Genomic DNA, 12,829 nt, shown 5'->3' with positions numbered 1-12,829 from the left:
CAGCGGATGCCATTCTGGCGCAGTGGAATGGTTGCTACGCACTTCGGGGGGTCGGGCTTGGAGCAGAGGCCCGAGTGGGGAGCCTCGTGACTCCAGGAAGATTGGCAGCAGCAGCCTGTACGTAGGCGGCCATTTTGGTCCTCCTACCCTCAAACTCTGCCTGACTGTGATGTTGCGCTTCTAGGCAGAGCTCCCATCGAAAGAGTGTAAATGGAGGATCAAAATTATTTATTCTCGTTTAAGAAATAATAGAAAAAAATGAAAATTAATTATGTATTTAATCAATAAATTTATTGATAAACAAAACAAGCATTTTATATATGTATGGATAAGTAAAAATAAAATATTAAATAACTAATTAGATTTACGTTGTAAATAAATAAATGTATTTAGCAAACAAATCTAATTATGAAACAAATTTGTTTATTAAATACATTCACCTATCGATAAATAAATGCAACTGATAGGCCTTGCACATACGTGGATGGGCCCAGAAAGACAGTGTGAAGAAATGTTTTAACTTAATAGCAAGTGGCACTATCAGCAAAGTAACTCATTGTGTTTCAAGTGGTTTTATTGTTTATACTATGAGACATCTCCTTTACCAATGGCAAAATATAGCAATAGGTTTTTACCCTTTCAACTGGTACAAAAACTGACACCTTTATACAAGGCATCATGTTTGCAATGACCACAACACAAGCAGTCAAAATGCAAAAAAAAAGAGGTGTCAGTTATTGTACCAGTTGAAAGGGTAAAAAACTATTACTATGGTTTTATTGTCTTTAATATACTGCACACAAGAAACAAGTTATAACTAATCTCCAATAGTTTGAGATTCTCAAACTTTTATTAACAAAATAAGAGAACAATAAAGTAATTAAAGTGTAAACTATGAAAACGATGCTTTAATTAACTGTGGGATTGTGCACAGGGCCTAAGAAACACCACTGCGTTTCGAAAGCCAATGTTTACCCTGTCAAACAATGGAAACTAATCAAAAGCCGGGTTTTAACACACACTCTTGCTGAAGAAAATCCCGAAAAATAATTGAAATCAAAGTGAGGATGTTACATTTATAGAGATAACACGGGGAGCTTTTCTTAAACACATTTTTCTCTCCCTCTCTCTTCTCTCTCTTTGTTTACGATCAGTGGAAACAAGAAGATGCTCGGTGTAGTCGGCACTTTGCTTCGTTCATCATTTCGTAATTTTTTTTTTACATTTTTAAACTTAGCTTTATGTAAAACCCCCACCTCTCGCTCACTCTCTCTTCTCCCTCCCTCCTTTCCTCCCCTCCCTCTCCTTCCTCCCTACCTTATTCCCTCATTCCTTCCTTCACTCCCCCCCCCGCAACGAAACTTTTTTTTTTGTTTACGATCAGTGGAAACAAGAAGATGCTCGGTGTAGTCGGCACTTTGCTTCGTTCATCATTTCGTAATATTTTTAAAAAAAACTTTGCTTCATGTAAATTCCCACCTCTCGCTCACTCTCTCGCTCAATCTCTCTCGTTCTGCACGCAGCCCTTCTCGCAGTCCATCCACGACGAAAAGAAAAGGCGCGGAAGAAGCAACACAACCCCCACCCCTCCGCACCACCACCACGACCACCACGTCCACGTAAATGGAGCAGAATCAATCGCTCCCATCGGACCTCATCCTCATGGCGAGCGTCTTTCGCAGCCCTCCGGCCGTCACCTACGCCGCCGTCGCCACCGTGCTCGTCATCTACGTGGTCGCCGTCGCGGGCAACTCCCTCCTCTGCGTGGCGATCGCAAGTGACCGCCGCCTGCACAAGCCCGTGTACGTGCTGGTAGCCGCGCTCGCCATCACCGACCTCGTCGAATCCACCAACTCGCTGCCCAGGATCGCGCACGACGCCGCGTCGCCGCGCGGCAACGTGATGTCGGTGGGCGAATGCTACGCGCAGATGTGCGTCCTCCACGTGTCCATCCGCGTGCAGGGCTACACGCTCGTGGCGATGGGCGTCGACCGATACCTGGCCGTGTGCCGCCCACTGCGCTACCACGCGCTCGTCTCAAACGGCGCCGCGCTCAAAGCGGTGGCGGCCGCCGTCGCAGCCTCGTCTCTCATGGCCGTGGGCAACGTGGTCCTGGTGGCTCGACTCACCCTGTGCCGCGACAAGGTGATCCGAGCGCCCAACTGCGACTTCCTCGTCATGAGCGGCCTTGCGTGCGGCGGCGACGGCGCTTCGGCCGTAGTCGCCTACACGCTGCTCACCTCGTGCGTGACGATCGCGCTGCCCCTGTGCGCCGTGGTGGTCACGTACGGCCTCATCCTGCGCGAGGTGCGCACGCGGCCAGAGTCCAGGGGCTCCCAGGGCAAGGCGCTACGGACGAGCGTCACCCACCTCACTATCGTCGCGCTCTACTTCGGCTCCATCCTCTTCACGATCGCCAGCGGTCTCAAGCTCTTCTCGTGGCTCTCCGTCGAGGTGCGATACCCGCTGCAGACACTGCAGTACATGGTGCCGCCCGCCGTCAATCCCATCGTCTACGGACTGCGCATGAAGGAGATCGGACGAAGTCTCAGGGGCGTCTTTTCCCATCGGCATCGGCGCGTCGACGGAGGCATATAGTGTTCGAGAATCCGAATGTCTCTTTGCACCGGGGGAATCCGATGATCTAACAAGCTCTTTGTTCACAGATGTCCAGATGCTTCTTACCAGAGGTGGGACAAAGTCATTGTTATGCAAGTCCAAGTCGAGTCGCAAGTCATCAAATTCATGACTCGAGTCTGACTCGAGTCCAAGTCACATGACTCGAGTCCACATCTCATAGGTGGGACAAAGTCATTGTTATGCAAGTCCAAGTCGAGTCGCAAGTCATCAAATTCATGACTCGAGTCTGACTCGAGTCCAAGTCACATGACTCGAGTCCACACCTCTGCTTCTTACTATCACCATTGCTACTCTATATGTTGGACCTTTCTTGCCAGTATCAATAGGTTTGACCTTTTCTGGCCGTGATGAAATTTCAGATGTGTTAAGATGTTAACATACCGGAATCATGTACCGCATTAACCACACACTTTACGTGTGTTGAACATGCAAACAAAAAAAAAAAACTATGCTCTGATAACTCTATGTAACATAATTTTTGTTCCTGGGTTATTTCGTAATTGCTTATGCCTCAAAAGTATAGAAAATGGCTATTAATCCCCACAAACTTTGCCTATGTGACCAGGACAGTGATATTTTGAAATGTTCCTATTATAATATATGACGCATTGCCTTTGAATCTCATTGGTTTGGGACTAGGCTCAAAAGAAAGCTGTCTCTGGTGTGGACCAATCAGTTTCAAAGAAAATGCATCGTCATCATTTCCTACCAGAGCATGCTTTTTGTTTGCATGTTTGCCAACAGCACGTGTCGTTAATGCAGACAGGGTTCCTTGAAAAAAGATTCTGTCTGGTGTTTTAAACCTCTTAACACAACTCCTGTTTTATTATGTCCATAAGGGGTGAAACCTATTGTTATACCATTACTACTATTTTTCTTGTTTCATTTTTTTAAAACCAGGTAAAGGGTCCAAAATGAGCTGCTACCTGGATCGTTGTTTTGTTTTTAGAAGTTACCTGACCACCATAAATGATATCTCGACCGAGTGGTTAATCATCATTACGTGGAAATGTATAGCAGCCAAATACTCCAATCGCGCTCTATTGTTGATGCTGATCCATAATAGAGTTTTTTTTTTGGGTTGGATCCCGTAAATATAAATGTGTCGTTAAACCCCCCACCACCCGACACAGCCAATTCGCAAGATTTCTCACGTGAACAAAACATGTCAATTAGTCACAAGTTCAGAATCTGGAACGGTATGTGCGAGAGTAAACCCACTTCATTTTGCAATTCGAGTATAACGTTTCAGCGGTAATTAGATACGTGTTACTATTGTAGAGGAGTAAAATGTGAACATGACGTCAGGTGTGCCGTTCAGTGCGATGACGTCACGTCTCCTAGGGTACTTAAGGGATACCCCGTGACGTAAGCGGGGTCACTGTGGGAACGGGTAGAGTAAGCAGGGTGAAGAGGGAACCAGGGGTAGAGAGAGGGGGGGCTCGAGTGGTGAGCCTGGGGTGAAGCCGGTGGTAGCCGTAGAGCTGCTTCTCTCTCCGCTCGGTGGAGTCGGCAGAGTCCACGATCCGACACGAGAGAGAGAGAGAGACCGGAGCTAGCCGGCAGGGACCCGGACTCAGAGTAGGACCACCCCTAGCCCCTGGGAAGTTGTGCACCCTGCTGTGTAATATTGTAACAGCTTTAATAAACCCTGGCGGAAGCCCTTAACTTACTTCTGTCTCCGAGTACGTCCGTCGGAACTTCTCTACACTGTTACCAATACTACTGTTTGCATTTTATTTTCGCAGGTAAAGTCCCCAAACAAGCGGCTATAAAGCTCTCCTTTTGAGAAGCGACTTGGCTATCGCAAATGATAGCTCAAGCAAGCGGCTTATCATCTTATCTTAGAATAATTTAGATAATGCCTCGTCCAAGACGCTTTATACAGAACTAGCTTTACTACCCCGGCTTCACCTTTGTCTCCCCAGTGGCGATGTTCACGCACCACAGCAGTTACTCGTTTGAGGCTGAGTCGACCTAGGGGAGGCCCAGGAGCGGTTAAAATAATCGTCACCGGTGGTGGCCGTGAGCGGGAATCGAACTCGGGTTACCGGGTTCGTAGCGCAGCGCGCTACCCACTACACTACAATGCGTTACGCTTCCACATGCGCGGGTCACGTGACAGATTTGACGTCACAGCTCACTTGCCGTGCAAAAAATATATGCATTATTGAGCTCCCCCCCCCCAAAAAAAAAACTAAAGTTTATTTTTATAATTTTTGCATGGTGTACAGTCTGGAAAGAACCCACATGGCAAATCTCCAGTTTGTTGCATGTCGGGAAGAATGCTAAACATTACATTTCGATTTAAAGCTTTCGTGACTGCAGGGATTCATCTTCTTGGTTCTTTCGGTAAAGTCACGTAGAAGGGAAATAATAAAATAATAAAAATAAAACATTATAAAATAATTCTCACGACGTTTCGGCCACAACGCAAGTAGCCGTCCTCAGGTGGAGAACAGGTCTGTCGAGGAGACAGACCCTGGTGCGGCTGGGTACGGGTACAGGTAGACCGTGAGTCACTGGTGAGTCACCGTTTGTCACTCATTTCCCAACCTCTTGTCTCTTCTCACAATTCAAGTTCCTAGAATCAACCCACCCGCGCCTGCAACATGGCTTCATCCCAGAGGTCACAATCAGGTACCCGATACCCGTACCCTACCCGATACCCTGCCGGGTACGGGTAGGGTACGGGTACGGCCGGGTACGGGTACCCGTTTGCGACCCTGGTGCGGCCGGGTACGGGTAAGGTACGGGTACGGCCGGGTACGAGTACAGGTACCCGTTTGCGACCCTGGTGCGGCCGGGTACGGGTAAGGTACGGGTACGGCCGGGTACGAGTACAGGTACCCGTTTGCGACCCTGGTGCGGCCGGGTACGGGTAAGGAATCAAAACCCGTTTGCGAACCTCTGCTCGGTTGCGGATTGCTGTGTGTGTCACACGTGCTGTTGCATTTTACAGATTAACCACAATCAATGTGTTTGCCCTCGATTTGGAGCACCTGCCCACGTCCTTAATTTCGAGTGTGCAACATAGTTGTTGTTGTTGTTGTTTGTGTGTAACCATGAGGTCAGTGTAGCGGTTAGCGTTCCGCTGCACTACGAACCCGGCGACCCGAGTTCGATTTCCGCTCACGGTCAACACCGGTGACGATTATCTGAACCGATCCTGGGCCTCCATTAGGTCGAATCAACCTCAAATGAGTAGCTGGTGCGGTGAGTTAACATAGCCACTGGGGAGACAAAGGCGGCCGGCAGTTGTGCAGGCTACCTCGTGTGCCGTGCCAGCCTTCATTGGTGCTCGCTAACAGCACTTGCCCCAACAGACTGTTAAGGCTATACGGGGGATCTTTATCTTTGCGGCCGGGCGTGGTTTTGACCACCCACCCCCTCGTGTGCCGTGGTGGCCTTCATAGGTGCTCGCCGACCGTACTTGCCCCAGCAGTTTGTTCAAGGCTATACGGGGGATCTTTGTCTTTGTAAGCGTGTGGTGAGACACTCACGAGGCCAGGATAGAGGGGCGTCTCGCGTTTGCTCGAGTGCCTTGGGTCGCTCAAAAAAAGAAAAGAATGGCAAAAAAGTAACAAAAAGTGAAGGTGAAAGGTCATGTCAATTGAGTGAACGGAAGCATCGGCGTAAGAGCAAACTGCGTCGCGTGAGAATTCTAAAATATTAACACGGACGTTCAATGCGTTTTAAAGTAATGAATTCCCTGAAGCGTAATTCGGCTCGAGTAGATTTACGTTTAGACTGACCTTCGCACAATTTCAATTAGGTTAGATTAACATTATACAGATGTAGGGTGACCATGTTACTAATATGTAAACAGAAACACACGTGGAGTGTATTTGGCTGCTATAAATGTCCACGTGATGACGATGATTAGCCATACTCTTTGGGTTTTGTCGGTAAAGTCACGTAGGTTAAAAAAGAAAACTAACAAATCAAATCACGACGTTTCGGAGGCAACACAAGCCTCCATCTTCAGGTGGAACCATCACAGCAAAATTACTGTATCAAGTGGGTTTGTTTTCTTTTTTCACCTACTTGATTTTACCGACAAAACCAAACAGTATGGATCTTTGCAGTCACGAAAGCTTCAAATCTAGAAAGATAATTAGTCACATCGTTGCGCTATCAATTGTGATCGCCCGGTCGCTTCTGACGAAGAGCTACTCTACAGCAGCTCAGCGGGGCCTTGCCTGGTACAACAAAAACAACAGTTCACAGTTCGTTTCAGTTTCACAGGGATGCTACGACGAACGACCGAGTGGAGCTCTTCTCTGATCTCTCTCAGTATCTGTCGCTCGGCTCCCTCGGGGAGACGGAGGCGACAGAGCGGAGCGCGCCGGTGGGGAAAAAGAGCGAGGGAGGGAGGCCAGAAATAGACAAGGAGGGGTGGGAGCAGGGCCGGGTTAAGATTGTGTAGGCCCCCTGGACGACTGGGTACTGTGAGGCCTACACAGTAATATTTTCAAAAGGAAAACCTTTTTTTCGACTTAAAGCTTTCGTGATTGCAGGGATTAATATTCTTGGTTCTTTCGGTAAAGTCACGTGGAAGGGAAATAATAAAATAATAAAAATAAAACTTAATAAAATAATTCTTGTGAGAATAAATAATAAAAATAAAATAATAAAAATAAAACATAATAAAATTATTCTTGTGAGAATAAATAATAAAAATAAAGTAATAAAAATAAAATAATAAAAATAAAACATAATAAAATAATTCTTGTGAGAATAATTTTATTTTTTTATTTTTATTATTTTATTATTTCCATTCTACGTGACTTTACCGAAAGAACCAAGAAGATGAATCCCTGCAGTCACGAAAGCTTTAAATCGAAACCTTACCCGACGCCTTTGCCCTGTCCCTCCCCCCACAACTCGTTCCATGTAAATCCAAAGGGCTGAATCGCGAGGTTCAACACCAGTGGGGAAAGTCGTGCTGCAGTCAAACAAAGGACATCGCGGTCTTTGCCATCTCGTTGGTAGGAGATTCTACGAAGCCTCAGCTCGTCCAGCTTATTCGCGATGGACTGAACATTGGCTAGCAAGATACTGGGAAGCGTGGGGGGGGGGGGCGATTGGCCCGTCTTCTCAGTCTCACCAGGCTCTCTGGCTCGGTCTGCGCTGATGCCTCCTGGGAAGAACAGCGGGTAACATAAACGGAGCTGCTTCGGGAGGGGGGGGGGGCGTGGCCGAATAAAGGGCCCAGGTCAGTTGAGGTGGGTAAAACCGACAATCTAATGACCAAAAGGTGCTTGGCGGTCATAAGAAATAATAGCAAAATGCGTTCTGAGTAAAGAAAGAAAAAACTTCACTAACATACCAAAAAACTGCGAGGTTATCAGTGGCATACTAAGTACATTATTAGTGGAGTAGTGACTACATTATCAGTGGCACAGTGACTCAATCAATCAACGTTTATTGGCCGTGCAAAATATATCCATTATTGTGCCCTCCCCCCCCAAAAAATTCCAAAAGATATTTTTCCACTTTTTGCATTGTGTACAGTCTGGAAGCTACCCACATGCCGAATTTCAAGTTTGTTGCATGTCGGGAAGTATGCTAAACATTTCGAACAGACACACATTATTTTGATGATTTCGAAACGTTTTTTGGGTTTGGCCATGTTTGTTTGTTGTAGTACGGAGTTAGAATGATGGCTTTAATCTAAGTTGTCTTGTGGTTGTTGTTGTTGTTGTTTGACTTGCATCCCACTGGGATTTTTGCACAAATAAATGAAACTGAAAACATATTCACAAAATGTTATTTTTATAGAAATAGATGATAGATATTGGAGTGAGCTTTATCGGTCTCGAACATTTAATGCTACAAGGAGGTGGGGGGGGGGGGAGAGGGCTCAGCCTCCGTTCTTTTTAAATCCTTTATATTAAGTTCGCTTGCTTGCTTGCTTGCTTACGACCGTGCAAATCTTTCGGTCGTTTTTTAACCCACTTCCCGTGATCCAATCGAGCTGACATTTTGCACACAGACTCGTTGTGCGTGACAATTAATTTTCGTGCAATTTTTTTTTCCAAAATGTTACACTTTTTAGGAATTATTGTTTTAATATTTAATTACCAATTGCTTAATGGTGGCAGGCAATCATGTGACCCATAGGTGGCAGCCATCTCAAGCCAGAGGACGAGAGGACTCTAGCCGCCACGCATATAAAGGATTTATAGTGAAAAACTTTGTTTTTACGGGTTAATTTTTTTGACACTTGTTCGAAAGTGGTGGTTCTCAAGAGGGCCCCCTCCATCCAAACCTTGTAGCTTTGGCCACCAGAGGGAAAGCGAAGGGGGTTGGAGGCGGAGGCGGAGGCACCCCCAACCGGTGGATCTTTGACCGTGACGTTGGCGGCGGTGGTGGCGGTCCCCGTGGAATCGCGTGTTGCCGAGTCGAGATTGTCTCGCTCTTGCCCCACGTGCCTCTCTGTGGGACCCACAAGGAGGCAGACAAAGAGAGAGAGAGAGAGCGAGAGAGAGAGAAGGAGGGAGAGAGCGACACAACGCCCACAAAAGAAGAGCAAATAAAAGGCGGAGGGAGTTTATTTTTAATACAAAAAGAAAAATCTCTCGCTCCGCAAAGACGCGAACGAGATGTAAAACTTCCGCGTGTTAATATCGCTAGGCTGCTTCTGTGTCTGTGTGTGTGCGTGTGTGTGTTTTTCGTTGCCGTTAATGATTTTTGTTTATTTATTTGGCTCTTTCCCTCTTCCGCGTGGTGTGGTGTTCGGTGCGGTGCGCCATCGGAGAGTTTCGTTCCCGGCAAGGTGTAAGTCTCGTGGTAAGAACCACGGATGCGTTAACGTCCCTGTAAAGCCACGCGGTTTCGCCCCGTATTCTTGCACAGGGAGAACGAGTTTTCAGGTTCATGCGCCGTGCAGACGTTTCAATACTTGCAACAAAAATATTTTTTTTGGTTCTATTTGATCGTGTTTCTCCCAAGTGATGATGGGACTTTGTGGGATAAACGTTGAGATGAATGAGGGGCACGTGGTGACCAGTTGAGGTCTGAATTGGTCTGTAGTAAGGTAGGGCACTGATGAGGGGTTGACTGGTATGTAGTAGTTTAGTGTATAATGTAGTGTATAGTGTAGTGTATAGTGTAGTGTATAGTGTAGTGTATATGTAGTGTATAGTGTAGTGTATAGTAGTGTATAGTATAGTGTAGTGTATAGTGTAGTGTATAGTGTAGTGTATAGTGTAGTGTATAGTGTAGTGCATAGTGTAATGTATATGTAGTTTATAGTGTAGTGTATAGTGTAGTGTATAGTGAATGTATAATAGTGTATAGTGTAGTGTATAGTGTAGTGTATAGTGTAGTGTATAGTGTAGTGTATAGTGTAGTGTATAGTGTAGTGTATAGTGTAGTGTCTAGTGTAGTGTATAGGATGAACGTTGACATTCATGAGGGGCACGGGGTGATCAATAATGTCTGAATTTGCCTGTACTAAGTTAGGGTACCGATAAGGGGTGGACAGGTTTGTAGTAGTTTAGTGTATAATAGTGTAGTGTATAGTGTAGTGTCTAGTGTAGTGTATAGTAGTGTATAGTGTAGTGTATAGTGTAATGTATAATAGTGTATAGTGTAGTGTATAGTGTAGTGTATAGTGTAGTGTATAGTCGTGTATAGTAGTATATAGTCTAGTGTATAGTCTAGTGTATAGTAGTGTTTAGTGTAGTGTATAGTCTAGTGTATAGTAGTATATAGTGTAGTGTATAGTCTAGTGCATATTAGTATATAGTGTAGTGTATAGTGTAGTGTATAGTAGTATATAGTGTAGTGTATAGTGTAGTGTATAGTATAGGGTATAGTCTAGTGTATAGTAGTATATAGTGTAGTGTATAGTGTAGTGTATAGTGTAGTGTATAGTGTAGTGTATAGTGTAGTGTATAGTAGTGTATAGAAGGCTACGCGACAGGGTCTCGGTTCTTGGATGAAGTGCAGCGGTGACGAACATCCGAACCCGTTCCTGGGTCACCCCCCCTAGGTCGACTCAGCCTCAAACATATGGGGTTCCCCGGTGCGGTGTCTGGTAAACATCAGCACCGGGGAGACAAAGGCGGCCCTTCATGGTGCTGGCCACCCACCCCCGCCCTAGTGCTCGCTACCAGCACTTGCCCCAGCAGTCTGTTAAGGCTATACGGAGGATCTTTGTCTTTGTGATGGAGTGACCGTGTGTGTCATGTACAAAGGCAAATGCCCCCATCTTCCCCCATATAGCCTTAACAGACTGTTGGGGCAAGTGCTGTTAGCGAGCACCTATGAAGGCCAGCACAGCACAGGCGATGGGGTGGCTAACTCCACGCCCGACCGCCTTTGTCTCCCCAGTGATGGACGGTGTTCACACACAACACCGGGTCCGTATATGTGAGTGCGTGTGACTCTGTGGAGAGCGGTGGTGCAGCGGTTAGCGCCACGCTGCGCTACGAAGCCGCCGACCCGGGTTCAATTCCCGCTCACGGCCAACACCGGGCGACGATTATCTGAACGGGTCCTGGGCTTAGCCTAGGTCGACTCAGCCTCAAATGAGTACTCGGCGTGGTGTGTAGTGAACATCGCCACTGGGGAGACAAAGGCGGTCGGGCGTGGTGCTGGCCACCCACCCCACCTCCTTGTGTGCTGAGTTGACCTTCATAGGTGCTCGCTAACAGCACTTGCCCCAGCAGTCTGTTAAGGCTATATGGGGGATCTTTGCCTCGTCTTTGTCTTGCCTGTATGTAGTCTGTGGATCATGCGACTGTTTGTATATGAGTCTATGTATCTCTATCTAAGTCTATGGATCATGTGAGTGTGTGTGCCTCTATGGGTCTGTATATGAGTCTATGTATCTCTATACTAAGGCTATGGATCATGTGAGTGTGTGTAACTCTATGGGTCTGTATATGAGTCTGTCTATCTCTATACTAAGTCTATGGATCATGTGAGTGTGTGTAACTCTATGGGTCTGTATATGAGTCTGTCTATCTCTATACTAAGTCTATGGATCATGTGAGTGTGTGTGATTCTATGGGTCTGTATATGAGTCTATGTATCTCTATCTAAGTCTATGGATCATGTGAGTGTGTGTGATTCTATGGGTCTGTATATGAGTCTATGTATCTCTATACTAAGGCTATGGATCATGTGAGTGTGTGTAACTCTATGGGTCTGTATATGAGTCTATGTATCTCTATCTAAGTCTATGGATCATGTGAGTGTGTGTGCCTCCATGGGTCTCTATATGAGTCTATGTATCTCTATCTAAGCCTATGGATCATGTGAGTGTATGTGACTCTATGGGTCTGTATATGAGTCTATGTATCTCTATACTAAGGCTATGGATCATGTGAGTGTATGTGACTCTATGGGTCTGTATATGAGTCTATGTATCTCTATCTAAGTCTATGGATCATGTGAGTGTGTGTGCCTCCATGGGTCTCTATATGAGTCTATGTATCTCTATCTAAGTCTATGGATCATGTGAGTGTGTGTGCCTCCATGGGTCTGTATATGCGTCTATGTATCTCTATCTAAGTCTATGGATCATGTGAGTGTGTGTGACTCTATGGGTCTGTATATGCGTCTATGTATCTCTATCTAAGTCTATGGATCATGTGAGTGTGTGTGACTCTATGGGTCTGTATATGAGTCTATGTATCTCTATAGTAAGTCTATGGATCATGTGAGTGTGTGTGACTCTATGGGTCTCTATATGAGTCTATGTATCTCTATCTAAGTCTATGGATCATGTGAGTGTGTGTGCCTCCATGGGTCTCTATATGAGTCTATGTATCTCTATCTAAGTCTATGGATCATGTGAGTGTGTGTGCCTCCATGGGTCTCTATATGAGTCTATGTATCTCTATCTAAGTCTATGGATCATGTGAGTGTGTGTGACTCTATGGGTCTGTATATGAGTCTATGTATCTCTATCTAAGGCTATGGATCATGTGAGTGTGTGTGCCTCCATGGGTCTCTATATGAGTCTATGTATCTCTATCTAAGTCTATGGATCATGTGAGTGTATGTGACTCTATGGGTCTGTATATGAGTCTATGTATCTCTATAGTAAGTCTATGGATCATGTGAGTGTGTGTGACTCTATGGGTCTGTATATGAGTCTATGTATCTCTATACTAAGTCTATGGATCATGTGAGTGTGTGTGACTCTATGGGTCTGTATATGCGTCTATGT

At 45.8% G+C, this 12,829-nt stretch overlaps 1 protein-coding gene across 1 annotated transcript; it reads left to right on the top strand.

The window, feature by feature from the left end:
• Positions 1 to 1,448: 1,448 nt before the first annotated feature.
• Positions 1,449 to 3,214, top strand: LOC144737262 (olfactory receptor 2AG2-like). Its single transcript, XM_078619982.1, has one exon. The coding sequence runs from the start codon at positions 1,624 to 1,626 to the stop codon at positions 2,596 to 2,598; it is 975 nt and encodes a 324-aa protein (XP_078476108.1). The 5' UTR covers positions 1,449 to 1,623; the 3' UTR covers positions 2,599 to 3,214.
• Positions 3,215 to 12,829: the final 9,615 nt, after the last annotated feature.

The sequence above is a fragment of the Lampetra planeri genome, chromosome 66 (genome assembly GCF_965212315.1).
Source record: "Lampetra planeri chromosome 66, kcLamPlan1.2.h2, whole genome shotgun sequence".
In the NCBI taxonomy this organism is placed as follows: Eukaryota; Metazoa; Chordata; class Hyperoartia; order Petromyzontiformes; family Petromyzontidae; genus Lampetra; species Lampetra planeri.
The sequence above is the reverse complement of the archived record's forward strand: the minus strand, read 5'-3'. Positions and strand labels throughout refer to the sequence as shown.